The 26,885-nt window shown below is 41.6% G+C and overlaps 1 protein-coding gene across 3 annotated transcripts in view; it reads left to right on the top strand.

Moving 5' to 3' along the window:
* Window positions 1-1,832: 1,832 nt before the first annotated feature.
* Window positions 1,833-26,885, top strand: part of IL12RB2 (interleukin 12 receptor subunit beta 2) — an 87,601-nt gene continuing 62,548 nt past the window's right edge. For 2 of the 3 annotated variants that reach the window (XM_061411648.1, XM_061411647.1), the window contains exons 1-7: window positions 1,833-1,977; window positions 14,410-14,521; window positions 16,032-16,319; window positions 21,312-21,426; window positions 23,421-23,605; window positions 24,838-24,980; window positions 26,596-26,746. In XM_061411648.1, coding sequence (XP_061267632.1) covers window positions 14,446-14,521; window positions 16,032-16,319; window positions 21,312-21,426; window positions 23,421-23,605; window positions 24,838-24,980; window positions 26,596-26,746 — 958 coding nt within the window. In that variant the 5' untranslated portion in view covers window positions 1,833-1,977; window positions 14,410-14,445. Of the gene's footprint in view, window positions 1,978-14,409; window positions 14,522-16,031; window positions 16,320-21,311; window positions 21,427-23,420; window positions 23,606-24,837; window positions 24,981-26,595; window positions 26,747-26,885 lie in introns of those variants that run through there. The other variant, XM_061411650.1, reaches the window with a different exon arrangement.

Below are 26,885 nucleotides of genomic sequence, written 5' to 3'. Positions count from 1 at the left end.
TATAAAATACTTGTTTGTAAGCATTTTAAAGTGCTTTTTTGTAGGTGACAGATGAAGTTACATAATTTTTAGCAAAACAAAACAAAACAAAACAAAAAACCCCAATAATGGTAATATTTTGAAACATTCGTTTTCAAATTTTTTCTTTATAGCCCTTTCTCCCTCAGTGTGGAAATGTATATTTGTTTGAAGGGACAAACAAACCTTGTTTTTTATTTTTTTCCAGAAGAGTCTATTAGGTAACATACTACTAAGAGACATATCATCACAGAAAAGATAGGCAAGTTTAAAATATTTGCCTTCTTTGGTAAAAAATTAATAATAATAATTGAATTCTTTTAACTTTGATGCAAATAATTTTCAGTCACTATCTCACTACCCAGTGCTATTAAGATTCTACAATTTAAGAATTTGTTTTTTATCAAAATATTCACATAGACAAATTGTTGGAGTGTTTAAACTTCAATGTTACAGTCTCAGAAAACTAATTATACACTGTCAATTCTAAGATGCACACTTTTCATATTTAACAGCTCCAAAATTGAGAAGTGTCTTATGCCTACCACCCAAACAATATGGTGAGGTAGTTAACTTTGCACATGCTTAGTGAGCCTTGGACTGGTTTCAGAGGAAGGGAAGAACATCCCAGGGGTAACAGTGGGACATTCTTGTAAGAAATGCAGCTTTCTTATATCACAACACAGATATCATATGTTGATATGATATCAATATCAACACTCATATCACAGAGGATGATATCAGGTGAAACCCAAAAAGTGATCAGGAGTATGATCACTGAATGTGAAGGTATCTAAAGACTATTTTAAACAAATTTATTTTTTTCTTTTTGAATGAGCAAGAGTGACAGATAATAAACACATATGTCTAATCAGCCTAAAAGGGGTGTTTTTAAAATAAGAGTGTAATTACAAATATTCTAAGTGACAAGGAAGCATTATGTCATAAGTTTTATGTGACAGTTCTTTTTATTTCTTCCTAGTATATAAAAAAAGTCTTACAGTTGAATTCCTAGATTCAATGAAATGTTGTCATAAGTAAAGTCACCTCTGTCATCCCCTCTGCATTTTGGGCAGTTTCCCCTCCTCCCTCAGAACCCCACTTACAACATATGGAACATGGGATTTTCCTGATGGTCCAGTGGCTAAGACTCCCGGTACCCACTGTAGGGGGCCCGGTCCGATTCTTGGAGGGGGAATTAGATTCCACATGGCCCAACTAACAGTCCGCCAAATTTATTTATTTAGCCAAATAAATAAATAAGTGTTTAAAAAAAAATATATGGAACATGGGACCATTTAGGGTCGGGGTCATGCCAACTATTAAATGTACATTTCCCCTTACTTTTTAGTTACCAAACACCAATGAAAGTTCTAGTATTTTCTTCCTACATCCAGTCTTTCACACAGCCCCGTTTGGAAACCGCGGTGTCGTAAGCGCTGGGCAAGCACAGAGGAAGAACATCTCTGAGGAAAGTTCTCTAAAGAGTGTCAACGAAGTGCCGCTTTCCTGTGGCAAGAACACGATTCTGTGGTGCTTTTCACACCCTGGCGCTTACTTTACCTGCCAAACCCGGTGAGCCCTCGCTCAGGCTGATGAGCCTGGCTTTCCGACCCTCGTGTACCGAAGGGGAACCAGAGGTGTGGAGCGGTAATTACCTTGCTCCGGGACACACGGACACAGCTCGCCGGGAGGAACCCGGCCGGCTTCCACCGCTGACCGCGCAGTTGCCTTCCCTCCGCGGAAGGTCCCAGCCACCGCCACTGCCCGGGCCCCGCCCGCCTCACGTCCCCGCGCGCCCCAGCGCTGGAGCACCCACACCCGGGCTGGCGGCGGGGTAGGCGCCGGCACCGGGACGCCGGGAGCGCACTCGGCCGGCGCGGCACGTGCGCCCCACAGCACCCCGGCCACCGGCTCCGCGCCGCCCCGCAGCGGAGCCGCGGGCAGGCGACGCGCGCGGTGAGTGACCGGGGCTGGGTGGGGTCGGGGCACCAGAGACCCCGGGGTTGCTTGCCTCGCTTCTCCCGTGGAGGGGGGTTAGGGGACGACCCCTTCTAACCAAGGTCCTGGCGGGCTATTCGTAGGAGGGTGCCGGGTTGGGGTAGGGGGTCAGATGGAGGGGAGGGGGCGCTCAGATTCATCCTCCACTGAGCTAGTTGAATGGGTGGGCGTGCTCAGTGGAGGATGCGCGGGTGGCTTGTGGAAAGGGCAGCGGGCACCCCTCTAGCCTTGGACAAGGCCCACGGGAGTGACTCGGGGCCCGAAAGCAGACCTTCTGTGATTAAGATATTGAGGAATCTTAACTTGGTCTTGCATAGGGGTGAATTCTCCTTTTCTCCGCGCTTGTCTGGGGCCTCTGTAGACCCAGAGTCCCCACCTGGCCAGTCACTAGCAGAATGCTTTGGGACCAGCCGCCTGGCCAGACTCTTCTCTCATCTGAGATGTCTCTTTAGGGAGGCCCTTTTCACCTGGTTGAAGGGCACTAAATAAAGGCTTTGAAAAAGATTATGTATCCCTATGATTAGATCTCAGTTTTATGAACAGCAATCCAAACCCATGCAAAGAGTTTTTTCCATGGTATAGTCTAAAGAACAGGGCAAAATTAGACTTTAGCCTTTTTTAAAACTCTAAAGGTTTGTTATAATCCCTTCCGTGTATGTCCCATGTGAATAAAAATCATTGAGCACTTACTATGTACTTGGCCCTTGGGTATCATTGTTATACTCTGTAACTCTTTAAAAACCCAGTGAACCAGTTATAAGTATTCCCATTTTACAGATGTGGAAACTTTCACACAGATAGTGGGTTACAGGTTTCTGGCTCCAGACTCTGTGCTTCTTGCCTTTGCACCTCTGACTCAGAACATTATATCCACTTCCACTTGGTAAACAAACATTAGATTCAAGTTCCCATTAGCAACGAATGGTACAGTGCCCTATTTCTGTGGCCAGCATATAACTAAAAGGACCTTAGTGGCTGAGAGCTGACACTCTTCCCCTCCATTTTTATATGAAATTCTCAACTCATTACTGTCACTTTCTTGAGCACAGAAGACTGTTAAAGAGTTTGCAACATTCTTTTATCATGTATCATGTTTTTTGAATGTTATGATGCTTACATAAATCCCCAAATTTTAGCAAGCGTAGACTCTGATGCTGGGAGGGATTGGGGGCAGGAGGAGAAGGGATGACAGAGGATGAGATGGCTGGATGGCGTCACTGACTCAATGGACATGAGTCTCAGTGAACTCTGGGAGTTGGTGATGGACAGGGAGGCCTGGCGTGCTGCGATTCATGGGGTCGCAAACAGTCGGACACGACTGAGAGACTGATCTGATCTGAATCTTTCCTGCATTAGAATTGAGTTACAGTGTAGAAAAATTCTAAAGCACATATGAGATTTTTATGGGAGAAAAATCCTATAAATACAGTAGATGTTGTAGAAATGTAGAAATGTAATCATTTCTCAATTGTGGACTTTTTGTTGTTGTTGTACCTGCTTTGTTCTTTGGCCAGTTATTTGTCATCTTTGCAATTACACTTGCAACACTGCTCTTAACTTCTGCATGTACATTTATGTAGGCTAAATCCCAAAGAAAGAAAGCCAAATCCCAACGAAGCCTTGTCCAATTTCCTTTGTCCTTGGAACATAGCGGTGCTCTTTGCTAATGGTAAAAATGTTTTTTAAGTATGTATTGAAAATCTGTTATGTTCAAGACATTGTGCTCATCATTGTCGGAGAAGGCAATGGCACCCCACTCCAGTACTCTTGCCTGGAAAATCCCATGGATGGAGGAGCCTGGTAGGCTGCAGTCCATGAGGTCACTAGGAGTTGGATACGACTGAGCGACTTCACTTTCACTTTTCACTTTCATGCATTGGAGAAAGAAATGGCAACCCACTCCAGTATTCTTGCCTGGAGAATCCCAGGGACGGGGGAGCCTGGTGGGCTGCCGTCTATGGGGTCACACAGAGTCAGACACAACTGAAGTGACCTAGCAGCAGCAGCAGCAGCAGCAGCAGCTCATCGTTGTAATAAATATAAAGAAATGTAAGTCTCAGTTCCTGTCCTCAAGTTAAAACTGTGTGCATGCTCAGTCGCAAAGTTGTGCCTGACTCTTTTACGACCCTGGGGACTATAGCCCACCAGGCTCCTCTGTCCATGGGATTTCCCAGCCAAGAAAGCTGGAGTGGGTTGCCCTTTCCTTCACTAGGGGATCTTCCCGACCCAGGGATTGAATCCGCACCTCCTGCATTGCAGATGGATTCTTTATGGCTGAGCCACTTTGTCATAAATGATAGGTGGCATAAAATCACCTTTTATGTAGCAGAAATAGTATCTAGTTTTAATCAAACTAATCCTTCAGTGGTAAGCCAGATGAATGGGCCAAGAGAGAGGTCAAAAAGCAAGACTGTCTAACTTGATTCTAACAATGTCCTTGATAAGTAAGTGATATTATCTTTTTTCTTATAATAAGAATAATAATGGATGATAATATTTACTGAGCTCTTGCTATATACCAGGCACTTTTGCTAAGAGCTTCTCATTTAACTCCCATAATAATCCTGTAAAGTAGGTGCTATTTTTATTTTATAATTGAGGAAACTCAAGCATGGAAGGTAGTTCTAATTTATCTAATTCTGAATTTACTTCTTGTTTTTCTTATTATTGTGATCAACTTGCAGATTTCTCCACTTGTAGAATAGAAATACCAATAGTTAACTATTTAGTAGGAAAGCAAATATTAAAAACTCTGCATTTTGGCAAATTGCTAAGTAAATGCCTATAAAAGATTATTAAGACTAGAATCTTAATTTACATCTCTTTTGCAGTAATATGCAGAAGAAAAGGAAAATATTAAGTAAAACATCAGGCAGAGATGCTGAAACATGAGGTTGTTAGTGCATACATTTGGGCTGAATTATTAGTTTATAGAAGAAGCCTTGAGGAGTATTGTATTGTTTAGTCCCCCCAGCCCCCACCCAGAGTGCCTCCAATGATATTAAGATAATTGTGAAATTCCTAGAAAACTATTAGAACAAAGTAATCATAATGTGTTTTAATGTTTTTAATGCCTCATAGCACTCAGGAAACACTCAGGGATTGATGTTACAAAACTTGCCAAGATGTTACAAGATCCAAGGATAAGCCTGCCACTCCCATGCCATTGCCCACAAATAGAGACTTCAAGGTTGAATGTGTCCAAGGAGAGACCTTTCCAATAAACTAATGAAGAAAAGTTAAGGGAGAGAGAGATTTAATTTTCTCAATAAATATGGATTGCCATTTTTCAAAGTTACTTGCAATGACACAAATAGAAGTGGAAAAACCAGGATGGCACCCAGCCCCAGACTGGTCCTCTGGCCCCACACACCATGCTGTTTTCAGAATACCATCCTCTCCAGGAAAAGATGGCTTCTTTTATTTATAACTCTTGAAGTATGCAGAGAGTGAAAATAGAGAAGGTTGGATTGTTGAAACTTAATTGAACAAGTGCCTTGAAAATTGTAGCCTTGTGGAGTTAAACGAAGAAATAAAAAACATTGCAAATAACACCAGTTGATTTGAAAGTACCTTGTGTTTTCAAGACTCCATCCATGTCATGTCTTATTCTTTTATTTCCTTTTTATTTCTCTATTGTAGGAGTGATTGTTCAATTTATAAGGCAGTTCACAGTACACATGATTCTGCAGTTGGGTCCTGATAAGATTCCCTAATAAGTTTTAAATGTAATTTGTTTACACACAACATGTCTGGAGCCTGCCTGTTATGTCCAGTGTGATATATCTGAAGTGGAAATGAAACAAATAGGACTGAGAAATAGAACATTCTAGAAAAATAGGAAAGAAGGGAGAAAAGCAAAGGAGATCTTTGTTAAGGAAAATGATTAAAAAAATCATAAAGAGGGAAAGGAGAAAACACTCTGAAATTTAAAAAAAAGGGGGGCGGAAGGAACCCTTGAATTCAAGAGAAGAAAGCAAGAGTAGAAAGTTCCTGTACATGGGTAAAATTAGGACTACAGATGCTTACTGGTGAGATAAGCCAAAGTTCAAGAGAGTGTCAGCAGCTGCATGAGAAAGAAAAACAGGTGTGTGTCCAATTTGGCTCATGTAATGGTGGTTGGAACTGTTGGTTAAAAAGAAGAAAAAGCAGAGGGGGTTGACATGGTTACTTTCCTTCCCCTTTAAGCCATCTGGCATTTCCAGGTGGCACAGTGATAAAGAATCTGCCTGAAGAAGCACAAGCTGGAATCAAGATTGCCGGGAGAAATATCAATAACCTCAGATATGCAGATGACACCACCCTTATGGCAGAAAGTGAAGAGGAACTAAAAAGCCTCTTGATGAAAGTGAAAGTGGAGAGTGAAAAAGTTGGCTTAAAGCTCAACATTCAGAAAACAAAGATCATGGCATCTGGTCCCATCACTTTATGGGAAATAGACGGGGAAACAGTGGAAACAGTGTCAGACTTTATTTTTGGGGACTCCAAAATCACTGCAGATGGTGACTGCAGCCATGAAATTAAAAGACACTTACTCCTTGGAAGGAAAGTTATGACCAACCTAGATAGCATATTCAAAAGCAGAGACAGTACTTTGCCAACAAAGGTCCGTCTAGTCAAGGCTATGGTTTCTCCTGTGGTCATGTATGGATGTGAGAGTTGGACTGTGAAGAAGGCTGAGTGCCGAAGAATTGATGCTTTTGAACTGTGGTGTTGAAGAAGACTCTTAAGAGTCCCATGGACTGCAAGGAGATCCAACCAGTCCATTCTGAAAGAGATCAGCCCTGGGATTTCTTTAGAAGGACTGATGTAAAGCTGAAACTCCAGTACTTTGGCCACCTCATGCGAAGAGTTGACTCATTGGAAAAGACTCTGATGCTGGGAGGGATTGGGGGCAGGAGGAGAAAGGGACAACAGAGGATGAGATGTCTGGATGGCATCACTGACTCGATGAACCTGAGTCTGAGTGAACTCCGGGAGTTGGTGATGGACAGAGGCCTGGCGTGCTGCGATTCATGGGGTCTCAGGGAGTCGGACATGACTGAGCGACTAAACTGAACTGAACTGAATACAGAAGACTCAGAAGACATGGGTTTGATCCATGAATTGGAAAGATCCCCTGGAAAAGGAAATGACAATCCATTCCAGTATTATTGCCTGGGAAATCCCATGGATAGAGGAGCCTGGAGGGCTACAGTCCATTGGGTCACAGAGTCAGACACAGCTGACCGTACCTGCATTACACCATCTGACATGACATTATGAACGGGCTGATTTGATAATCTAGGACTTGTGGGCCAGGATTTGTCCATATTATGGCTTGTTAGACTTTTCAACAAATAGTAGTCTTAGAAGCAAAATGGAGATGATGCTTTGGGTAAGGAACTCTTTTTCATAACATCACTTGTGAAAGGCTTGAGGAGGAGAAGTTTGGCTCCAAAGGCTGAGTTTCAAGTTAGCTATTTGGTGGACTTTTCCTTTTCTATCCTTACAGTGGAATAGGTCATTAGAAATGGATACATATTGTGCATACACTAGGTTTTGTCATTTGATCTTTGTTTGAGGGAAGTAGGTGATTCAACCTTCTGAACACTAAAGCATTAGGCACTGTAAGTGCTTTACTAGATGGGTATCCTAAAGACTGGATGTAATGTGCAATGACCATAATAAGAGATCAACAAACAAATTCCTATTAGTACTAAGAGCATTGTTCATATTAGTTCTAGTTCTAGTTTTATGCTGCTACTATTGCTACTGATCAGAAGCAATTGCAGCTGCAAGAAGTAATGTTGGATTAGAAATTATAAGACCATCATTCTGATCTGGATTCTGCTATTAATGTGACCTTTGGCAAGTTGCTTCCTTTCTTTAGGGCTCAGTTTATCTACCTATAAAATGAGGAATGTAGAATATATGACTTCCAAAGTGTTGTCTTTATATGCTGATTTGCCACCAGTAAGACATAGGACCTGCCCATTACTTTGCCAGCAGAAGAGAAGGATTTTGTACCCTGCCTCAGCAAATCAACTGGGTAATTAATGGTCTGTATTTGTAAGGCAGACAGCCTTCATGCACATTCAAAACAATCACTTTCTTGTTCTGTGGTGGCCCAGACTCAAATGTCAGCTGTTGGGAGGGGAGGGGAGCAGTAGGGCATGGTTATTATTAGCTAATCTTTGAGGTTCCTTCTTCCTCTGAGTTCTTAAATTCTATGAAAGCCAGGGTTAAGATTAACTAACACATGACCTTTTACCTAGTCTAACAAAACATATAATTCAAGTATGTTGAAAGTCATAAGCAATTTAGAAAAGAAAGGCAAAACCTGGATCCAGAAGGAAATGGGGGAGCTAGTCTCAGTGGAGTGCCTACCCTGTGCTGGATATTCTTAGGAGTCCATGCCATGGACATATTCATCCTCCCAGTAACTTGGTCTACGTAGGTATCCCTGTACTCTTGGCATGAATGAGTAAATGGCACCCTGACAGTTAACAGCACACAGTGGAACTGAGACTCTAGCCTTTTTCTTTTCCACCATACCATGCTGCTCCTTGAGCTTACTATGGCACTACAGAAAAAAAGTAGTGTGGAAGTAGGAAGAGTTCCTGCCTACATGAAATTACCACCCTTGATGAGAGTTTTTCCTAGCCTAGTCAAATATGATTTTGAAGTAGCTGCTTATTTTGTGCTTCTTCCTGGAGCAGTGGGGAAAGAAAGGCTCATGGAGGGGGAATTCTTTCTCTGCCCTCCTGCCAGTGACTGTATTTCTGGCTGGTCCCTGGCTCACTCACTGAGACGTTGTTTTCATTGTCTGGAAACTGTCACCACTTGAGTGATGAGTCAATGACAGCACACTTTGATTTTCTGATTCAAGACAGAGTTGTAGTTTTAATATCGACCCTCCAGGCAGACTGTATGAAGGATGTTTACAGTTGATAGAAGGTTTCATTTTATTGGAAGATACCTCATTTACTTGAAGGTCTTTGGGGTTGTTTCTTATAAATGAAGAAATTGTTTTACCTGGTCATTCAGAGAAAATAAGCATATTTGTGTTTGGATCAGTGTACTATGTAAACTCAAATCCTCTATTTTGCCTATTTCATATGTAGGTGTATATATATATATTTCATATACATATGTACATTAAAAAAATTCTTATTATAACCAACTAATATTTTACTATTCGGAGAATGTTATAACTTCATAAGTTGCAATGCACATTGAAAAATAATACACTGTGGACACCCTTTGCAGTTAGGAAGCAGAAACCTCTAATCCCTGTATATCTGTTCATTCAGTTATCTTCTAGTTCAATCCATTATTTCCTTTATGCCAGAATATTCCAAAGTTTAATGAAAACTAATTTTAAACTGAACTAAGATAGCTACAACAAAAGGTAGCAAAATGAGACGTAATGTAGTTTTAATGTACTGTAGTCATTTTAAACTAACTAGAAGCAAAAAACAGAAAAACCATTTAAATTTCATTCAGTTCAGCATGTGTCTTTTATTTTTAAACATCACTATCTGGATGTGGACAATGTTGGTCCTAAATACTTTTTTTTATTTTTTTGCTATGTGACATGACTCTTAGTTCCTCCACCAGGGATCAAATTGTGCCCCTTGCATTGGAAGGCTAGAGTCTTAACCACTGGACCACCAGGGAATTTGCCAGCACATGTCTTCTATGTGCCACAAACTGTGGCTTCTGCCCATGAGGAGCTTGCAAGATAATGGAAGAGACAGGCAGATACCTGAAGAAATTAGTTCTACTTACTACGGCAGGTGCTAAGATAGGAGGATGCCAGAATGATATGAAGATACAAGTAGGATACAAGATACAGTCTGACCAAAAGACATCAGTAAGGCTTGTAAGATCTGGCTACTTCTTTCCATCTCTGCTGCTATCCCTCTGGTCCACATCACCTCCGGATTGCCTACCTGGGTGTTCCCAGTTGGCTTCCTAACTGGTCCACTTGCTTCTACTCCAGCCTCCATACATGGAGCCAAGACTAGTTTTTCTGTTTGCTTTTGTATTTGTGTGTATGTTTTATATAATTCGTATCTTGTTTCTCCCTAACTAAAACCCAGCTAAATAAATAAATAAAACCACTAATTATGCACAGTGGTTTCCCATTGATTGGAGAATAAAATCCAGGCTCCTTTCCATGGCAAACAAATCCATGGCAGATCTGGCTCCTGCCTTCTACAATTTCATTTCATATGACTCTGCACACAGTTACTTTCCCCAGCTACTCTGACCTTATTTCTGTGCCTCAACCATAGCAAGCCCGTTCCTCTGCCTTCAGGCTTTGCACTCAATATTTATTTTGCCAGGAAAAGTCTTTCTGAGCCTTCACCCGGCCTGTGCTGATCGCAGCTCAAGTTTCACCTCCTAGAAAGGCCTTCATTGTCCAGCTTCTCTGCTCCCCAGGGACTCTCTCCCCTTAGCCTCTCTTAATCTTTTGTTATTATCTGAATGTATCTGTTTGTTATTTATTTACTTTTTGTCTACCTACTCCAAAATATTGGCTCCATGCAAGCTGAAACTCTGTCTTGTTCTCCACTCTCAAGTCCTTGGCACCTGGCAATTGCTAAATTCTTATTTATCGAGTAAATGACAGAATAAAAAGTGTCTGAGCTGAGTTGGGATACATGAGGAAGACTTAGGGAGTCCAAGAACAGTGGAAAGGTAGGAGAATACCATGAACAAAGACACAGAAGCATGAAGTGGCATGGGATGTGTGGGGGAACCAGGAGCAGCTCAGTGTTGCTAGGCAATAGTGTCAGTAGTGGAGGATGTAGCTGGTGATGACCACAGGAATTACCAGTCACAGAAGCCACTGAATGCTATGACCTTGGCCTTTATGATTTAGAGAGAGCTGAACTGTCAGATTTCAATTTAGGTCAGTGTTTTTCAGACATTTTATTTTATTTTATTTTTTTTCCCACCCTCTCCCTCTCCCACAGAGTCCATAAGCCTGTTCTATACATCAGTGTCTCTTTTGCTGTCTCGTATACAGGGTTATCATTACCATCTTTCTAAATTCCATATATATGCGTTAGTATACTGTATTGGTGTTTGTCCTTCTGGCTTACTTCACTCTGTATAATAGGCTCCAGTTTCATCCACCTCATTAGAACTGATTCAAATGTATTCTTTTTAATGGCTGAGTAATACTCCATTGTGTATATGTACCACAGCTTTCTTATCCATTCATCTGCTGATGGACATCTAGGTTGTTTCCATGTCCTGGCTATTATAAACAGTGCTGCGATGAACATTGGGGTACACATGTCTCTTTCCCTTCTGGTTTCCTCAGTGTGTATGTCCAGCAGTGGGATTGCTGGAGACATTTTAAACTGAGGCCCAGAGAATACATGTTATATTTTCTGCAAACTGAGATTCATCTCCAGAGTTCAGAGGCGACCATGTTTTTTGGCCCACAGCCCCTTTCTCCATCTTCAAAGGCAGCAGCCACAGTCCTCACATCATGGCTCTCTGACCAATTCTTCGCCCCCCTCATCCACTTTTAAGGACTCATACAATTAGGTTGGGCCCTTGTGGGTGGCTCAGATAGTAAAGAATCTGCCGGCAATGTAGGAGATCTGGGTTCAGTCCCTGGGTCAGGAAGATCCCCTGGAGAAAGGAATGGCAACCCACTCCAGTATTCTTGCCTGGGAGAATCCCATGGACAGAGGAGCCTGGTGGGCAACAGTCCATGGGGTCACAAAGAGTCAGACATGACTAAGAGACTAGCAGATTTTCACTTGGGTATCCAGGGTAATCACCGTACCTCAGGGTCCCTAACTTTAATCACATCTCCAAAATCCCTTTGTCATGTAACACAATGTATTTATTCACAGGTTCTGTGGATTAGAGCATGGACATCTTTGGTGGAGCACTATGCTGCAGGGCCCACAGGGATGTTTATAGGGGATTTTCTATAACTCATATTCCTTCCCCCCTCCCTCCCTCCTTCCCTTCTTTCTTTCAATGCTTATAAGGCCTTTCTTTTCCATGCCCAAGTGCTCACATACAGCAGCGAGCAAGACAGTCAATGTTCCAGCTCTTGTGGTGGCTTAAATTCTAACAGAAAGGTAGATGACTGATAAGCAATCAAAACAGGAGATTGTTTGATGATGTAAGTAAGGTGATGTGTAGAAAGGAACTGGGCAAGACCACTTTGGCTGAGTGGTCAGAGAGGGGCTCTCTGAGGAAGTGACACATGATCTGAGATCTGAAGGATGTAAGTCAGTCAGCCACTAAGAGCCAGGGGAAGAGGATTCTAGCAGAGGAAATGAAAAGTACAAGGTTCCCGGAGCAGCAGAGGGCATGTCTTGTTCAAGGAACAATCTGAAGGCCAATGTGAATGAAGCAGAACAGCAAGGCAAAAAAAAAAAAAAAAGAGCAAATCATGGTGGCAAGACAGGAGACGTGAAGCCAGCCAGTGGCTGAGAGAGTAATGTATGGTAATTTGGGATTTTTTTTCTAACATCAGGGGGATCCACTGATGGGTTTTAAATAGAGATGATACCAAGCAGGGAACATAATCCAATTTATGTTTCTAAGGTAGTCAGCTATGTGAAAATGACTTAGAAAGGGGCAGGGATGGACTAGAGAGACACATTAAGGAGCTCCTGCAGTCATCTGGCGGGGAGATGACAACTGAGGTTTGGACTGGGGTGAGGACGGTGAAAGGACTGATCTGTGATATATTCAGGAGGTAAAATTGACAGGACTTAACGGAGAAGGCAATGGCACCCCACTCCAGTACTCTTGCCTGGAAAATCCCATGGATGGAGGAGCCTGGAAGGCTGCAGTCCATGGGGTCGTTGAGGGTCGGACACAACTGAGTGACTTCACTTTCACTTTTCACTTTCATGCATTGGAGAAGAAAATGGCAACCCACTCCAGTGTTCTTGCCTGGAGAATCCCAGGGACGGGGGAGCCTGGTGGGCTCCCGTCTACGGGGTCGCACAGAGTCGGACACGACTAAAGTGATTTAGCAGTAGCAATGGTGATTTGGCTGTGGGGTATGAGAGCGTGCAATGAAGGAGGACAGCTAGGTTCTTTTTAGCAATTCACAGGATAAAAATTTTATTCACGGAGGTAGAAAGGGCTAGAGAAAGAACCAGTTTGGAGAAAGGAGACCAAAGTTCAATTTGAACATGTTAATATGGAGTAGTCACATCTGAGAAGTGATGCCAAGGAGACAGACATAGGAGACTGGCACTCAGTGCAGTGTCTGAGCTGAAGATAAGTATCTGAGAGTCTAGCTTATAGATGGTGTTGAGAGCCAAGAGACCAGATGAAACCCCTCAGGAAAGAGTAGAAATAGAGAAAAAGAAAATGTCTTGAGTGCTGAGGTCCTCCAAGACTTTCAAGTCATGAGAAAAAGGATGAGCCACCAGAAAAGGCTATTGAAAAGATGCTAAATACAGGAGTCAAAAAAGCTAGGGGATAGTTTCCAGGAAGCCAGCTAGAGCAGGACTGTAGTATCTCTAGCACTGAACACCGCACCTGGCAGATGAAAGGTAACCATCACTGTTGAATGAATAAGTGAACTTTTCTGAGGCTCTCCAGTGGTATTCTGGCACATTTCTGGGCATGGGAATAAGAGGTGGACATTGGCTGGTTGCCAACAGCCCAGCATCACACAGCTTTTCAGCGTGCTTCTTGAATTTCTGGCCCACTTTTGATAGAATTTAGAGAATTTGCTAGAGCCATTCCTTAGGTTTATATTTGGAAACAAACAGAAATCACCAACTTGCATTTTCCAAATCATTTAAGATAAAAATATTCAGTAAACTAAATAAATAATGAATAAACAAGCAAACAAGTAAAAATGAACGTATGGAAAACCCAAACAGCCCCCTTGGAACCCTTGGAATTCTTTTCTTACTGCCAAGGAAATCAGTCTTTTACTGAGTTCTGGAGTGTGCGGGGTAGTAGTGGTTATGAACCACTTTTTAATCTCCTGTTACTTCCAGGAGCACATGACTAGATCAGAAATTCTCACTACTCTTGGAATTTTAACACTAGTACATTTGACTCTGATGACGCAGACTTGTTTGGAAGGAAAAAGCTTTGGGTGAGACTGAATCTCAGATTAAGTAACTTGCCCATAGGCTCAAAGTATTTAAACCCAGTTCTAAAGGACTCCATAGGTCAGATCTCTTCGCTTACTCTTTGCTGACCCCAAGAAGCTTAAATGACATGAGGGTTAGAGGTGGCTAAGATTTTTAGTTTATTGGTTTTAAACATCATTTTTTAGAAAGTCTCTTAACAACACAGAGTAAATTAAAGGAGCATTTTAAGCCCTCTGAATTGTTTTGGTTGTGGTATTTTCTGAATGTATTTAACATGAATGAATTTGTCTTCTTTTACAAGGAAACATACAGAGGTGTATTCCAGAATTGACTGTTCATGGCACATACAGTTGGCGGGTGCTCACTGGCACTTATTTTTATCATCATGTTGCTGTTAGTTAAAGCAAAAATAGGTAAGATATTTCTGTAATCTAATCTTCAGAGGAATTTTTGATTTAAATTATCAGTTACAGATGAAATATGCATTTGCGGTAAATGTTCTGATAGTTGGTCTTTTTAAAGCAATCGGTCAAGTTTAAGTGGATAAGTTTGGTTCTAAGTATGTTACTAATATGTATTTTATTTCATTATATTAATGATTGAAACTCCAGTGATATCTTTTCCTCTTAAGAAAGTGACTAGGTAACCAGGCTAGGAATCATGAATGGATGTTTTAAAAATCATGAATGAATTTTAACAAAGAGTATTCATGGATGGATTCAGCTCTGCTAAAAAAGAAAATAATGGCTGTCATTTTCTTTGCTTTTTTTATTGGCATCTTATTTTTTACTTTCTAACCCATTAGGATCAAAGAAACAAAAAACAAACATAAAAGTAAGAGAGAGAAAAGAGATTTATTTCTGAAAATAAAAATGGAAACTTTTCATTTAAAATAAATATTTAATATTTCCTTTATTTGACTTAAGTAACTTTTTACCAATTTGTTTATGGTAGTTGATCCAAGCAATTTTACAATTAACAAAAAAAGACTTTCAGTGGAGACTTTATATCATATCTAAAAATTCAAGGTGGATCTATAAGGGTTTTTTTTTCATCAGCAGTTACTGAATACTACCAAAACTGCTAATTCGCAATTAGCTGTTGTATTTACATATACAGAACCACCTGGAGAGTAAGAATGATCTCTCTTTAAGAGTTTATTGTGGGATCTGGCATAAGGAAAATAATATGGAGAACTCTTTTTAAAAGAAAAATACTTTTGTGTACTTTAGTATTAGCTGTATTGGGAGTGGTTCATCCTACCTAGGGTCTTACATCTTGGAGGAATACCATAGTAAGACCTAATTTCCATCCCTGATTCCCACTACAAACATACCAGAGCCCCTAAATATTTTCTGTTTATTATAAAATAATGCTATGGATTACACATACTTTATACCCCTAATATAGCAAGAGAGGGGATTATTCCCAAATGTGCCCTTTAACATTTGTAGTAGCCTTTTAAGCATTTGTGATAGCTTTTTAATCATTTTGGTATGAGTATTGAAGTAAGTGTTATAAGTCATAAAAGGGCAGGGAAACAAATGTGATTTATTCTGGGAAGTACTTTTTTGTAGTTTGGTGAATAATTTGCATATAAGAGAGATTGGTTTTTCCTAGAACTGTGTTCCTGAATGTCCTTCCAACCCTATTTTCTCACCACTTTCCTATTTATAGTTCTGGTTATAGTATTACTGTTTTGAAAAGAATGTATACTTTAATTCAGATACAGTTAGACTTTAATATAGTTGCCTTCTGTCCTCACTGTGCTTCATCAATAGAGCCAGAGCAACGTAGCTTATGTGTATTTCCATGATTTAATAGGGTTTGTTTTATCCAGCTTTGGGAAATTTACACAGACCTTCCAACTGATATAGGTTTCTTATGTGCCGACTCATCTTTTGCGTTTGTATCTTGCTGCAGATGTGTGCAAGAGAGGGGATGTGACTGTGCAGCCGTCCCATGTCATTTCATTAGGATCAGCTGTCAACATTTCCTGCTCTTTGAAGCCCAAACAAGGCTGCTTGCCATCCTCCAGTTTCAACAAGTTAATCCTCTACAAGTTCGACAGAAGAATTTATGTTCAGCATGGTCACTCCCTCAGTTCTCAAGTCAAAGGTCTTCCCCTGGGCACAACCCTGTTTGTCTGCAAGCTGGCCTGCAGCAGCAGTGACGAGATTCGAATATGTGGGGCAGAGATCTCCGTCGGGGGTGAGTAGTCCATCCTGAGTTCCCGAAGACTGGTGATCTTCTGGTATTTGGCATGTATTAAGCAGAAATCCAAATAGAGGACAGTGTTCTTTCTTCTCCCACTTTAAGGATATATTTAATCTTCCTAGTAACATGAGCACCTCAATGTGTTAAGTCCAGAAATCAACAGAACTGGGATCTCATTTAGTAAATCTCTCCTTTCCTCTCTTCTCTTCTCTTCACCTTTCCTCTTCTCCCCTCTCCTTTCTATCCTTCCCCTCCCCCCACCCCTTTCTCTCCTCTTTTTGGCCATTAAGACCATTTACCTGTTGCCCTTGGACTCCAAAATCAGGAAAAAGGCTTTCTGCATCTGAATCTACATGCCTTCTTGACTTACAAGAGTTTTTTCAAAGCCACAGCCTCCTAAAAAGAAGAGATGTCTCTCGACTTGTGCAGTCCAGGCTGATACCCAAGGCTGAACACTTCTCCCCTCTCTGACTTAATGTAAAAAAAAAATAGTTCTTCCATCCACTTCACTCCTGACCACTGATTATCATACTGAGCAGACATTAAGAGAGAACGATCATCATACTTAGTATCTTTCCCTGGGTTTTCTAGAAAGCTGCCTGAGACAAAACTGATGTGCTAAAGGCTTCAGAATGGGAGAGGAGTTGTCTGGTTCCAGGGAAGCAAGAGTAAGGGAATGAACCAGGGAAAAAGTGGAGCAGACATGAGGTGGTTAAGTTACTGACCTGGCCACGGCATCACCAGAAGATACAGCTGGTTGCTTGGTAATTAGGGACATCCCCAGAAAGAACATATGGCAATAGAGTGACAGGTGAAAGAGAGAACTGTCTGGTTTAGGTCAAAGTTCACCCACAGAGCACCAACTCCCCCGCACTGCTAGCTTGCACTATGGGTCTCTCCACGCCGCCGCCAGGGGTAAGAACTAAGATGTCAGAGTTGGCGTCTGCAACCTGAGCCGCAGTGCACAGGGTGAGCCAGCAGTGCACAGGGTGAGCCAGCAGCACACCTTCCTGCAGCTTGCAGTCTGCAGCCGTGAAGGCCCAGCCTTGCAAGCCAGTGAACACGAAAAGGCCCTGAGCCATCCCAGGGCACGCTGTGCCTCTCTGGTTCCCGGGAAGCTCCAAACTGGCAGGTGAGAGGTGTGTGGAAAGTTGGAAGAATTGCTGCTGCAGGCTGGCTGACTAAGATGCACGGACAGGGTCCCTGTCATAACGAGAGTGGTACAGAGCTCAGTGCGACTTATCAGGAAAGATAGGAGCCTCTTTGTGACCTGTAACAGCAGCTCCCAACCTTTTTGATGCCAGGGGCCAGTTTCACAGAGGACAGTTTTTCCACGACCATGGTAGGGGGCTGGTTTCAGGATGATTCAAAAACATTGCATTTACTACGCACTTTATTTCTATCATTATTACATCAGCTCTACCTCCGAGCATCAGGCATTAGATCCTGGAGACTGAGGATCCCTGATCTATAAGGACATGGTTGGTGCCAGGCAGTAATTCTTAGAGGGCCACCACAAGAATTGAGCAGAACACCAAGCATATCTAAGCAAATCATTCGGGGTGTGGAGGCATAAACTAGGTCTCATACCCCTCTTCCAGCACAGGGACTCCTGTTCACAGCTCTGATGGGTTATGTACACTCAGTTCTGACAGCCTGTGATGTAGTAAAAGGAGCATGGGCTTTGAATCCCAACCCAGCCACTAGCAGTGGACTCAGACAGTTTCAGTTCTCTCAGCCTCAGTTTCTCCATCTGTGTGATGAAGATACTAACACCTACCTCCTAAGATGGTTGTGGTGATTAGATGACACCTTGGATGCAAAGTGCTTAACCTAGCACCAGGTACATGCTGCTGCTGCTAAGTCACTTCAGTCGTGTCCGACTCTGCGCAACCCCATAGACGGCAGCCCATGAGGCTCCCCCATCCCTGGGATTCTCCAGGCAAGAACACTGGAGTGGGTTGCCATTTCCTTCTCCAACACATGAAAGTGAAGTTGCTCAGTTGTGTCCGACTTTTAGCGACCCCATGGACTTCAGCCTACCAGGCTCCTCTGTCCATGGGATTTTCCAGGCAAGAGTACTGGAGTGGGGTGCCATTGCCTTCTCCGACCAGGTACATAGTGATAGTGATAGTGAAGTTGCTCAGTCGTGTCCGACTCTTTGCGACCCCATGGACAGTAGCCAACTAGGCTCCTTCGTCCATGGGATTTTCCAGGCAAGAATACTGGAGTGGGTTGCCGTTTCCTTCTCCAGGGGATCTTCCCAACCCAGGGATCAAACCTGGGTCTCCCACATTGTAGGCAAACGCTTTACCATCTGAGCCGCCAGGGAAGCCAACCAGGTACATAGGAGGCACTTAAGTGATGAGCACTAGGTTTTCGGTTCCTTTGGTCTTACTCTTTTCTTCATGTATGTAGAATGCTGAATGGCTGAGCATGTTTTGCTTGAGAAGAAATAAAGTATTGGTTATAGGCAAAATGAAATTTTTTCTTAAAAACACCATTTGTCCTCACCTCCCTTATCTTCCAAACACCTGAATATTTTATCCAGGTAATTCACCGTCTTATAGACCAACATACTATATTAGTATCAGATATTCTCAGCCCCGTGGTGTCAGGTCCAACTGTTCACAGTGCTGCAGGTGGGTTTTTTAGGGAGCCAACAATGGCCTTGGAAGTCAGTATCTTTGCAGATGTCCTTAAGGCATTCCATTCCATTTCCTATCCTTGCTCAGATGCATGAAAGTGCCACAGCCCCACTCATCCAGAGGTTGTGCATGCACCTGTGGCAACTGAGAGCATCAGGAGATCTATGGAGATGGTAAGGCACATCTGCCCCAGTGTAGCTCAGTTGGGCAGCGATGCTGGAATGTTGCTTGTGCAGCGTGCTCAGGTGATAACCACACCATTAAATGGCTGCTCTTTGAACAAGTTTAGCACTTTTGAGGTAAAGAACTGACTGGAAGCAACACCTTTTTCTGACTATGACTAGTCATTCCAAGAAAAGACACAATGAATGTTGGTTTCACCTGGTGCAGTGAGTTTAATTCTATCTGGTGATGGACTGAGCAGCCCATTTTCTCTTTTGTGATAAGTGGTAGTCCAGAGTAACATTGCATACCCCAAGTAGACCTGTCATAAAAGTAACTGGTTCTTCAGGATTGGGAATGGGTAGATGGCCTTGAAGCCTCTTCTTTCTGGCCCCCTTCTGGGCTTGTGCTGCTTTGCTGCTCAGAGCTCATCCAGATTGTTCAGTAACTAAACAACCAGGGCTCTACTTAACCTCAGAGGATTGGGCCACAACTTATTTGGACAACCTAGGAAATAAATGAAAGACAGTAGATGATACTTAGTTGTTTTCAATATATGCTTAGCTGTTGATACTTCTGAATGCTATTTTTTAAGACTTTATTTCATATAGTAAGTAGGGCTTTAAAAAATAATAAGAATACACATAACAATGCAAATAATATTTACATAATACAAATAATAATTACATGGTAAACAATTTTCACTTCAGAGGCTTTGATTTCTGACGTTTTCTTAGCTTCAGCTATTATACATTTATATTGAAGAGAATTAGGTCTGGTTTATCCTGGAACAGACAGTCTCTGCTCAAACCATGTCCCAGCCTAAAGTAGACACCTTGATTTCGTGGTCCAGGGAACTCACATTTAATAAGTTGATTTGATTTTGAGTAAAAGCTATGGTCTTTAAAATGAGAGGTGCTGCAAACTTTTAGGAGTAGAGGTGAAAGTGAGACTAACTTTTTCATTATGCAAAAGTGTCAGGTATATTATCTCTATCTCATTTGGTCATCAAAAGACCCTACGAAGCACTGAGAAATGATGGTGGTTTGTACACATGTATTTACTTTCATTCCCCCTGAAATAAAGCCAAGATGCAGGAAAGAAAGTTTTCTAGAGGCACAAACCCTAAAGGACAAAAAGGGGAGACACAGCAACACAGTTTTGGAAGCTGGAAAGCAGGTGGACCAGCAATCACCAGCTTGGCCTATAACTGGCAGTGAGAAATGTCAAGATGTGACCTGATTTAATGCAGAAGCTCCCACCCTAGACAGACAGAAATTGATGATACCATGTACTGCTGTGAGTAAGAGTAGCAGTGGGGATTAAAGTTCTGTCTTTGACTATGAAGTGGCTTCATTTAAAAATACACACCTTATGATAGAAAGGGCCATGCCTACCTTGTACACTTCTGCATTTCCACACCTAATGCTGCCTGGTCCATGGAAGGTTTTCAATGTCTGTGTACATAAAGAATTAATTTATAAATATTCATTAAGTGCTTCAGGTGATGCTACAGAAATTAGATTTAGGTGGTACATCCCAGGAAGACATGACTAGGGCCAATGGATAGATGTGCCTTGGCAATAAATTTCAAGTCAATGGAGAAAGAAAGACCCTAATTTTTATAAGTTTCTAGTATTTGGATGAGCTTCATTCTAAAAATGTAAACTCATCATCACCCAGGGTATTGGAACTAGCACTGAATGTTCACTTGTCAGGGAAAATAGTAGAATATGATGGTGAAAGGCTTAAACTCAAGTCAGCCACTCCTGGGCTGGAGCCCTGATTCCATCACTTCATAGTTTTGTAATGTTGGGCAAGATACTTCATCTTTCAGTGTCCTCTTTGATAAAATGAAGATAATAATAGTATGTACTTGATGTAGCTGCTATAATGTCCAATTGAGAAAACCACTCATAAAATACTTAGTATAGACTTGGCATATAGTAAGAGTAAGTGTTTGATCCATATCCATTATTATTACAATTGTTATTAGAACAAATTCATGCCTAGGAGGCACATTTGAATGTGATGGGATTTGAAATAGCTCCCAGCTCATCTGGGTATGGGAGACATAGGGGAAGTATTGTTATCTTGTTGGCAAATAACAATACTGTAATTGAAATATCACATGTGTGCTGATTAAAATAGGTAGTTCTATTCTTTTTTTAAAAAGTTGTTCCAGAACAGCCTCGAAACTTATCTTGCATGCAGAAGGGAGAACGTGGAACTGTGATCTGCACCTGGCACAGAGGGCGAGACACCCACCTGTACACTGCATACACTTTACAGTGAGTAAGACTGTATTTGCAGCTTTTTGATAGGTCTTCTCTTATATGACATCTAGAAGTATCTAACAGTGATAATTTTACTGAGAGGAGAAGCAGTAAACACCTCCAGATACTTAGATACTTAAAAAAAAAATTCTAGTGTTCATCAGGTAAAACTGGTTCATTCATCTAAAAGTGTGAGAACTTATGTCTTAGGCCTGAGGACTGACTCAGATCTCTTCAGGGCATCCAAGGCCCACGTTATGGATACTCTTCCCTGCTGTATAGGGTTAAACTGGCTTCTCTCTAGGGTTCAACTTCTCTCTTTTGCAGTTGCGGAATCTTGGGTCATGGTTTATAAATAGACTCTTTTTTGTGGTAGCTTTCCATTAGCCCTGGAGGATTTTCTTTTTAAAGCACCTTTTAAAAGACACTTGCTCCTTGGAAGAAAAGCTATGACCAACCTATACAGTGTATGAAAAAGCAGAGACATCACTTTGCCAACAAAGGTCCACATTGTCAAAGCTATGGTTTTTCCAGTAGTCATGTAAAGATGTGAGAGTTGGACCATAAAGAAGGTGGAGCACTAAAGACTTGATGCTTTTGAATTGCGGTGCTGGAGAAGACTCTTGAGAGTCCCTTGGACAGCAAGGAGATCAAGCCAGTCAATCCTAAAGGAAATCAGTCCTGAATATTCATTGGAAGGACTGATGCTTAAGCTGAAACTCCAATACTTTGGCCACCCGATGCGAAGAGCCAACTCTCTAGAAAATACCCTGATGTTGGGAAAGATTGAGACAGAAGGAGAAGGGGGCAACGGAGGATCATATGGTTGGATGGTATCACTGACTCAATTGACATGAGTTTGAGCATACTCTGGGAGATAATAAAGGACAGGAAAGCCTGGCATGCTTCAGTCCATCGGGGTCACAAAGAGTTGGACATGACTTAGTGACTGAACAACAGCAACAATCTGACCTGAGCGTTTACAAAAAGAGAGAGTCTGGGAAATTCTTTCCCTTGGAATTAATTCTGTAATCCCATCCAGAGATCTAGCTGTGGGGCTGTGACTAAGCGAGAAGGAGATAGGGGAAAGGAAGTGGGGCCTAGGATTCTGATCTGTACTTGGATCTGGCACTTCTGTGAAGTAAATGCCAAGGTGGCCATAGATCCTCTGGATGATTGACTCTGTCCTAAGGAGTGAACAGGTCGGCCACGATTTAGGGATTCAAGGCTTTCCTGATGATTCAGTGGATACAGAATCTGCCTACCAGTGCCGGAGACACAGATTCGATCCCTGGTCCAGGAAGATCCCACATGTCTCAGAGCAACTAAGCCCATGTGCCACAACTATTGAGTTTGTGCTCTAGAGCCCATGAGCTGCAACTACTGAGGCCACATGCCACAGCTATGGAAGCCGCACACCCTAGAGCCTGTGCTCTGCAGCAAAAGAAGCCACTGCAATGAGAAGCCTGCATACTGCAACAAAGAGTAGCCCTCGCTCACTGTAACTAGAGAAAGTCTGCATGCAGCCACAAGGACCCAGCACAAACAAAAATAAATAAAATTATTAAAAAAAAAAAAAAAAAAGAATTCACCTGCAAAGCAGGAGAGGCAGGTTTGATACCTGGGTCAGGAAGATCCCCTGGAGGAGGAAATGGCAACCCACTCTAGTATTCTTGCTGGGAAAATCTCATGGACAGAGGAGCCTGGCAGGCTGCAGTCCGTGGAGTCACGAAAAGTCGGAGATGACTGAAGCGACTGGGCATGCATGCACGCAGTGTAGAGATCATTACTCATCCATATGAATGTCAAGCATTTCAGTCCTATCAAAAAAAAAAAAAAAAGAGGGGTGAACTGTGGTCCTATGACTGCAGAATACAGTATTCCCATAGTATAACCCCTAATAAAACATGTCAAGAATTTTAGATACTTGAACATTTTGTTTCTTTGTGCTAAAAAGAGGCAATAGTACATAAATTGTCTTGCTAAACACAAGCATCTTTCATTTACAGGTTAAATGGACCAAAAAATTTAACTTGGCAAAAGCAATGTAATGATCACTATTGTGATCATTTGGACCTTGGAATCAACCTAACCCCTGAATCACTTGAATCTAGTTACACAGTCAAGGTTACTGCTATCAATAGTCTTGGGAGTGCTTCTTCATTTCCATTCTCATTCACATTGCTGGACATAGGTATGTATAATTTCACTTTTTTAGGTGTCGATCTTAGCCTGTGAACATTATTTTTAGAATCACTTGTGTGATGGTTTCAAAAGGGAGAGCGGTTCATGGAGAGTGGCCAGTAGGCATTGACAAAGGATAGATGTGTCTTTGATGTAAGCAAAAGGATGTAGGTCTCAAACGAGAGACATGGTTGTACAAAATGGAATATGCGACATTATTCTCTGTGTTGGAGAAATAAGAGCCCACTGGTTTCAGATCCCATGAAGGCATAGGCTGCCAGTGATCCTTTCTGAGTGAGGAGAGGGTCATGTGAGGTTGTTCAAGAAGCTCCGTGTAAGCCCTTCATGGTGGAGGTGTCTTTTCAGGGTCACAGCTACTCCATTGTTCTAAGATAAGGCTGCGTGTGGGCCTGCAGGGCTGAAGCAGCCAGGTGCAAACTATAAATAAAGTGTATCGATGTACCAAATGCATCTTCCTCAGAGAACACTTACTTCACCCCTCTCATCAGCTTGGGAGCTGGAGTTAGCCAGTCCCAGCACATTTCTGAGCAGATGTAATTGGCCCAGTTGAGTCAGAGGCCAAGTCCAGGCATTCCCAGGTAACACTGAGCTTCTGACCTGCCTGAAGTTCTGGCCTCACAACACGTGTCTCTTTTCTCTCTTCCCAAGGCATCTCATTGCACATATACACACTGTACAGTGTAGTAAATGATGTACGTTAGCATCTACTCTACATTTTGCTATCACACTTTTGCCTATTTTGCCTTCCTTCTCTTTACATTGACCATTCATCTCTAGTCACCTTCTTTCCCTCTTCTCTTCTATTCCTCTGTTGCCGAGTCTCTTTCCTATGGCTTTTCCTACCAAGATTTTTTCTCATTCTGATGTAATCGCCACTAGCCACACCTCTACCTTCTCAGCCGTTGAAACTCTTGGGTTTGGCACATTGGTTTTCTTTAAATCATTAAATTAAGTGAAATCCAAATTATCAGTGATGTTTATGGTAGTTTATCTGTTTAAAAATGAGGGTAGATTAAAGGGAATTACTTTAATGATTTAGAAGTCAATCCAATTTTTTCTTCCTTCTAAAAGCCAGGGACTCCTCTCTTGTTTGTTTCACCAAGTTGGCGGCTGTGCATTTTAGAAATGAGACTTGTTCAACTCTTTATAGCTCATGTAATTATAAGGCAATTTCCAGCTGTGGAGCCTGAATCACACTTTTTTGTTTGTCCTGGTTACCAGTGAGGCCTCTTCCTCCGTGGGACATCAGAATCAAATTTGTAAATGCTTCCGTGGACAGGTGTACCCTTCTGTGGAGAGATGAGGGACTGGTGCTACTCAATCGACTCAGATATCGGCCCATTAACAGCAGATCCTGGAATATGGTAATGGTCTCTAGAGTGAAGGGGAAACCAGGGAGAAATTCTTAGTAGCACCGCCCAGATGTCTTTTTTCATATCAGCAAAATACAGAGTTTAAGAATGTTTAGCCCAAAAGTACACATATACATGTGAGACATATCAGTCAATCATTTACACTTCTGTTTATTGAGAAGTATCTTAGGGAATTCCCTGGCAGTCCAGTGGTTAGGACTCCATACACTCACTGCCAAGGGTCCAGGTTTGATTCCTGGTGGGGAAACTAAAATCCCATAAACCATGTGTCAAAAAAAAGAAAAAAATGAAAACAAATATCCTAAAATTTGATCACTGATGCTGAAATTTTTTAAGCCATAAGCTTCTGTAAACCCACACTAATTTTCTATGATTTATTTCTAGTAAATGATTCATTTTTCCTTGTTGTTCTACTCCCTACCCCATTATTACTTCCATTATTACTTTTTAGTAATTTCTTTTAAATTATTTATATATTTAGTTGGCTACACTGGGTTTTAGTTTCTGCATGCGGGATCTAGTTCCCTGACCAGGGATGGAACTCAGGCCCCCTGCATTGGGAGCACAGTCTTAGCCATTACACCACCAGGGAAGTCTCACGTTTTAGTAATTTTTAACCTATTGGAAAAATAAATATTAGGGAATGTTCAGAGGCTTATCTAAATTGAATATTCCAAAGATAAAACTTTACACTTTGATGTAATATTGAACATTAAATTTTTACAATAAAAATGTAGGATTATGATTCTTTCCAGTATTTTGGTAAAATATAGTGCCTATAATAATAACAAAGGATCAGTTCCACATAGGAGAATTCCATGGACTATTCCATGGCGTCACAAAGAATCGGACACGACTGAGTGACTTTTACCCTATTCAAATATTAGTCGCTTAGATTTATGTCTGACTCTTTGTGACCCTGTGGAGTGTAGCCCACCAGGCTCCTTGGTCCGTGGAATTCAGGCAGTAATACTGGAGTGGGTTGCCATTCCCTTCTCCAGGGGATCTTTCTGACCAAGGGACCAAACTCAGGTGGATTTTTCACCATCTGAGCCACCAGGGAAGCCCTAGTTCCAGATATAGAAAGGTATAATAATTAAGTGTTTATATATTGTTGTTGTTGTTCAGTCATGAAGTCGTGTCCGACTCTTTGTGACCCCAAGGACTGCAGCATGCCATTTAATAATTTTCTTATATAATTAAATTTTTCTGTTTGGAGCCAGTTTTATGTCTGTGTTAAAACATTCATTGCATTCTCATTGTGGCCAAATAAAAAATAATATCTAGTTAGAAACAAACTTTTTCAAGGCCTTTTTGAAAACGAGTAGTTTTCAGTGTTTACTTGTTTTATAGCTGGTTTCTGGATCCCCTTTGGAATCTCTATAGATGGGTTGTTAGATCCACAAATTTTTTTGTCTTTGTGTTTCTAATGAGACACTATTGTTTCAGATTAACATCACATGTATTCAGTAACCCAGTTATTTTATTTCTTCTCATTGAATGACAGATTTGAAAAGTAAAAAGGGTTATCTAGTTTGGTTTTCTTACCTTTATTTTAATTAATTTAGTATTAACAGGCACTTTAAAAAATCTTGTTGGTTTCAAGGTTAATGTCACAAATGCCAAAGGAAGACATGACTTGCTGGATCTGAAACCCTTTACAGAATATGAATTTCAGATTTCCTCTAAGCTACATCTTTATAAAGGTAGTTGGAGTGATTGGAGTGAATCTTTGCGAACACAAACACCAGAAGAAGGTATGTGTCTAAAAGAGGCGGGGAGCGGGGGGAGGCGGGGGAAGGAGTGGTGGATAGACAGGATGAAAGATAAGAGAGAGAGGAAGATGTAATAATTTCCTTAGAATAGACTCTAAAATACTGATACTAAATCAAAACA

Source organism: Bos javanicus, chromosome 3 (genome assembly GCF_032452875.1).
Source record: "Bos javanicus breed banteng chromosome 3, ARS-OSU_banteng_1.0, whole genome shotgun sequence".
Classification (NCBI taxonomy): domain Eukaryota; kingdom Metazoa; phylum Chordata; class Mammalia; order Artiodactyla; family Bovidae; genus Bos; species Bos javanicus.
The sequence above is the reverse complement of the archived record's forward strand: the minus strand, read 5'-3'. Positions and strand labels throughout refer to the sequence as shown.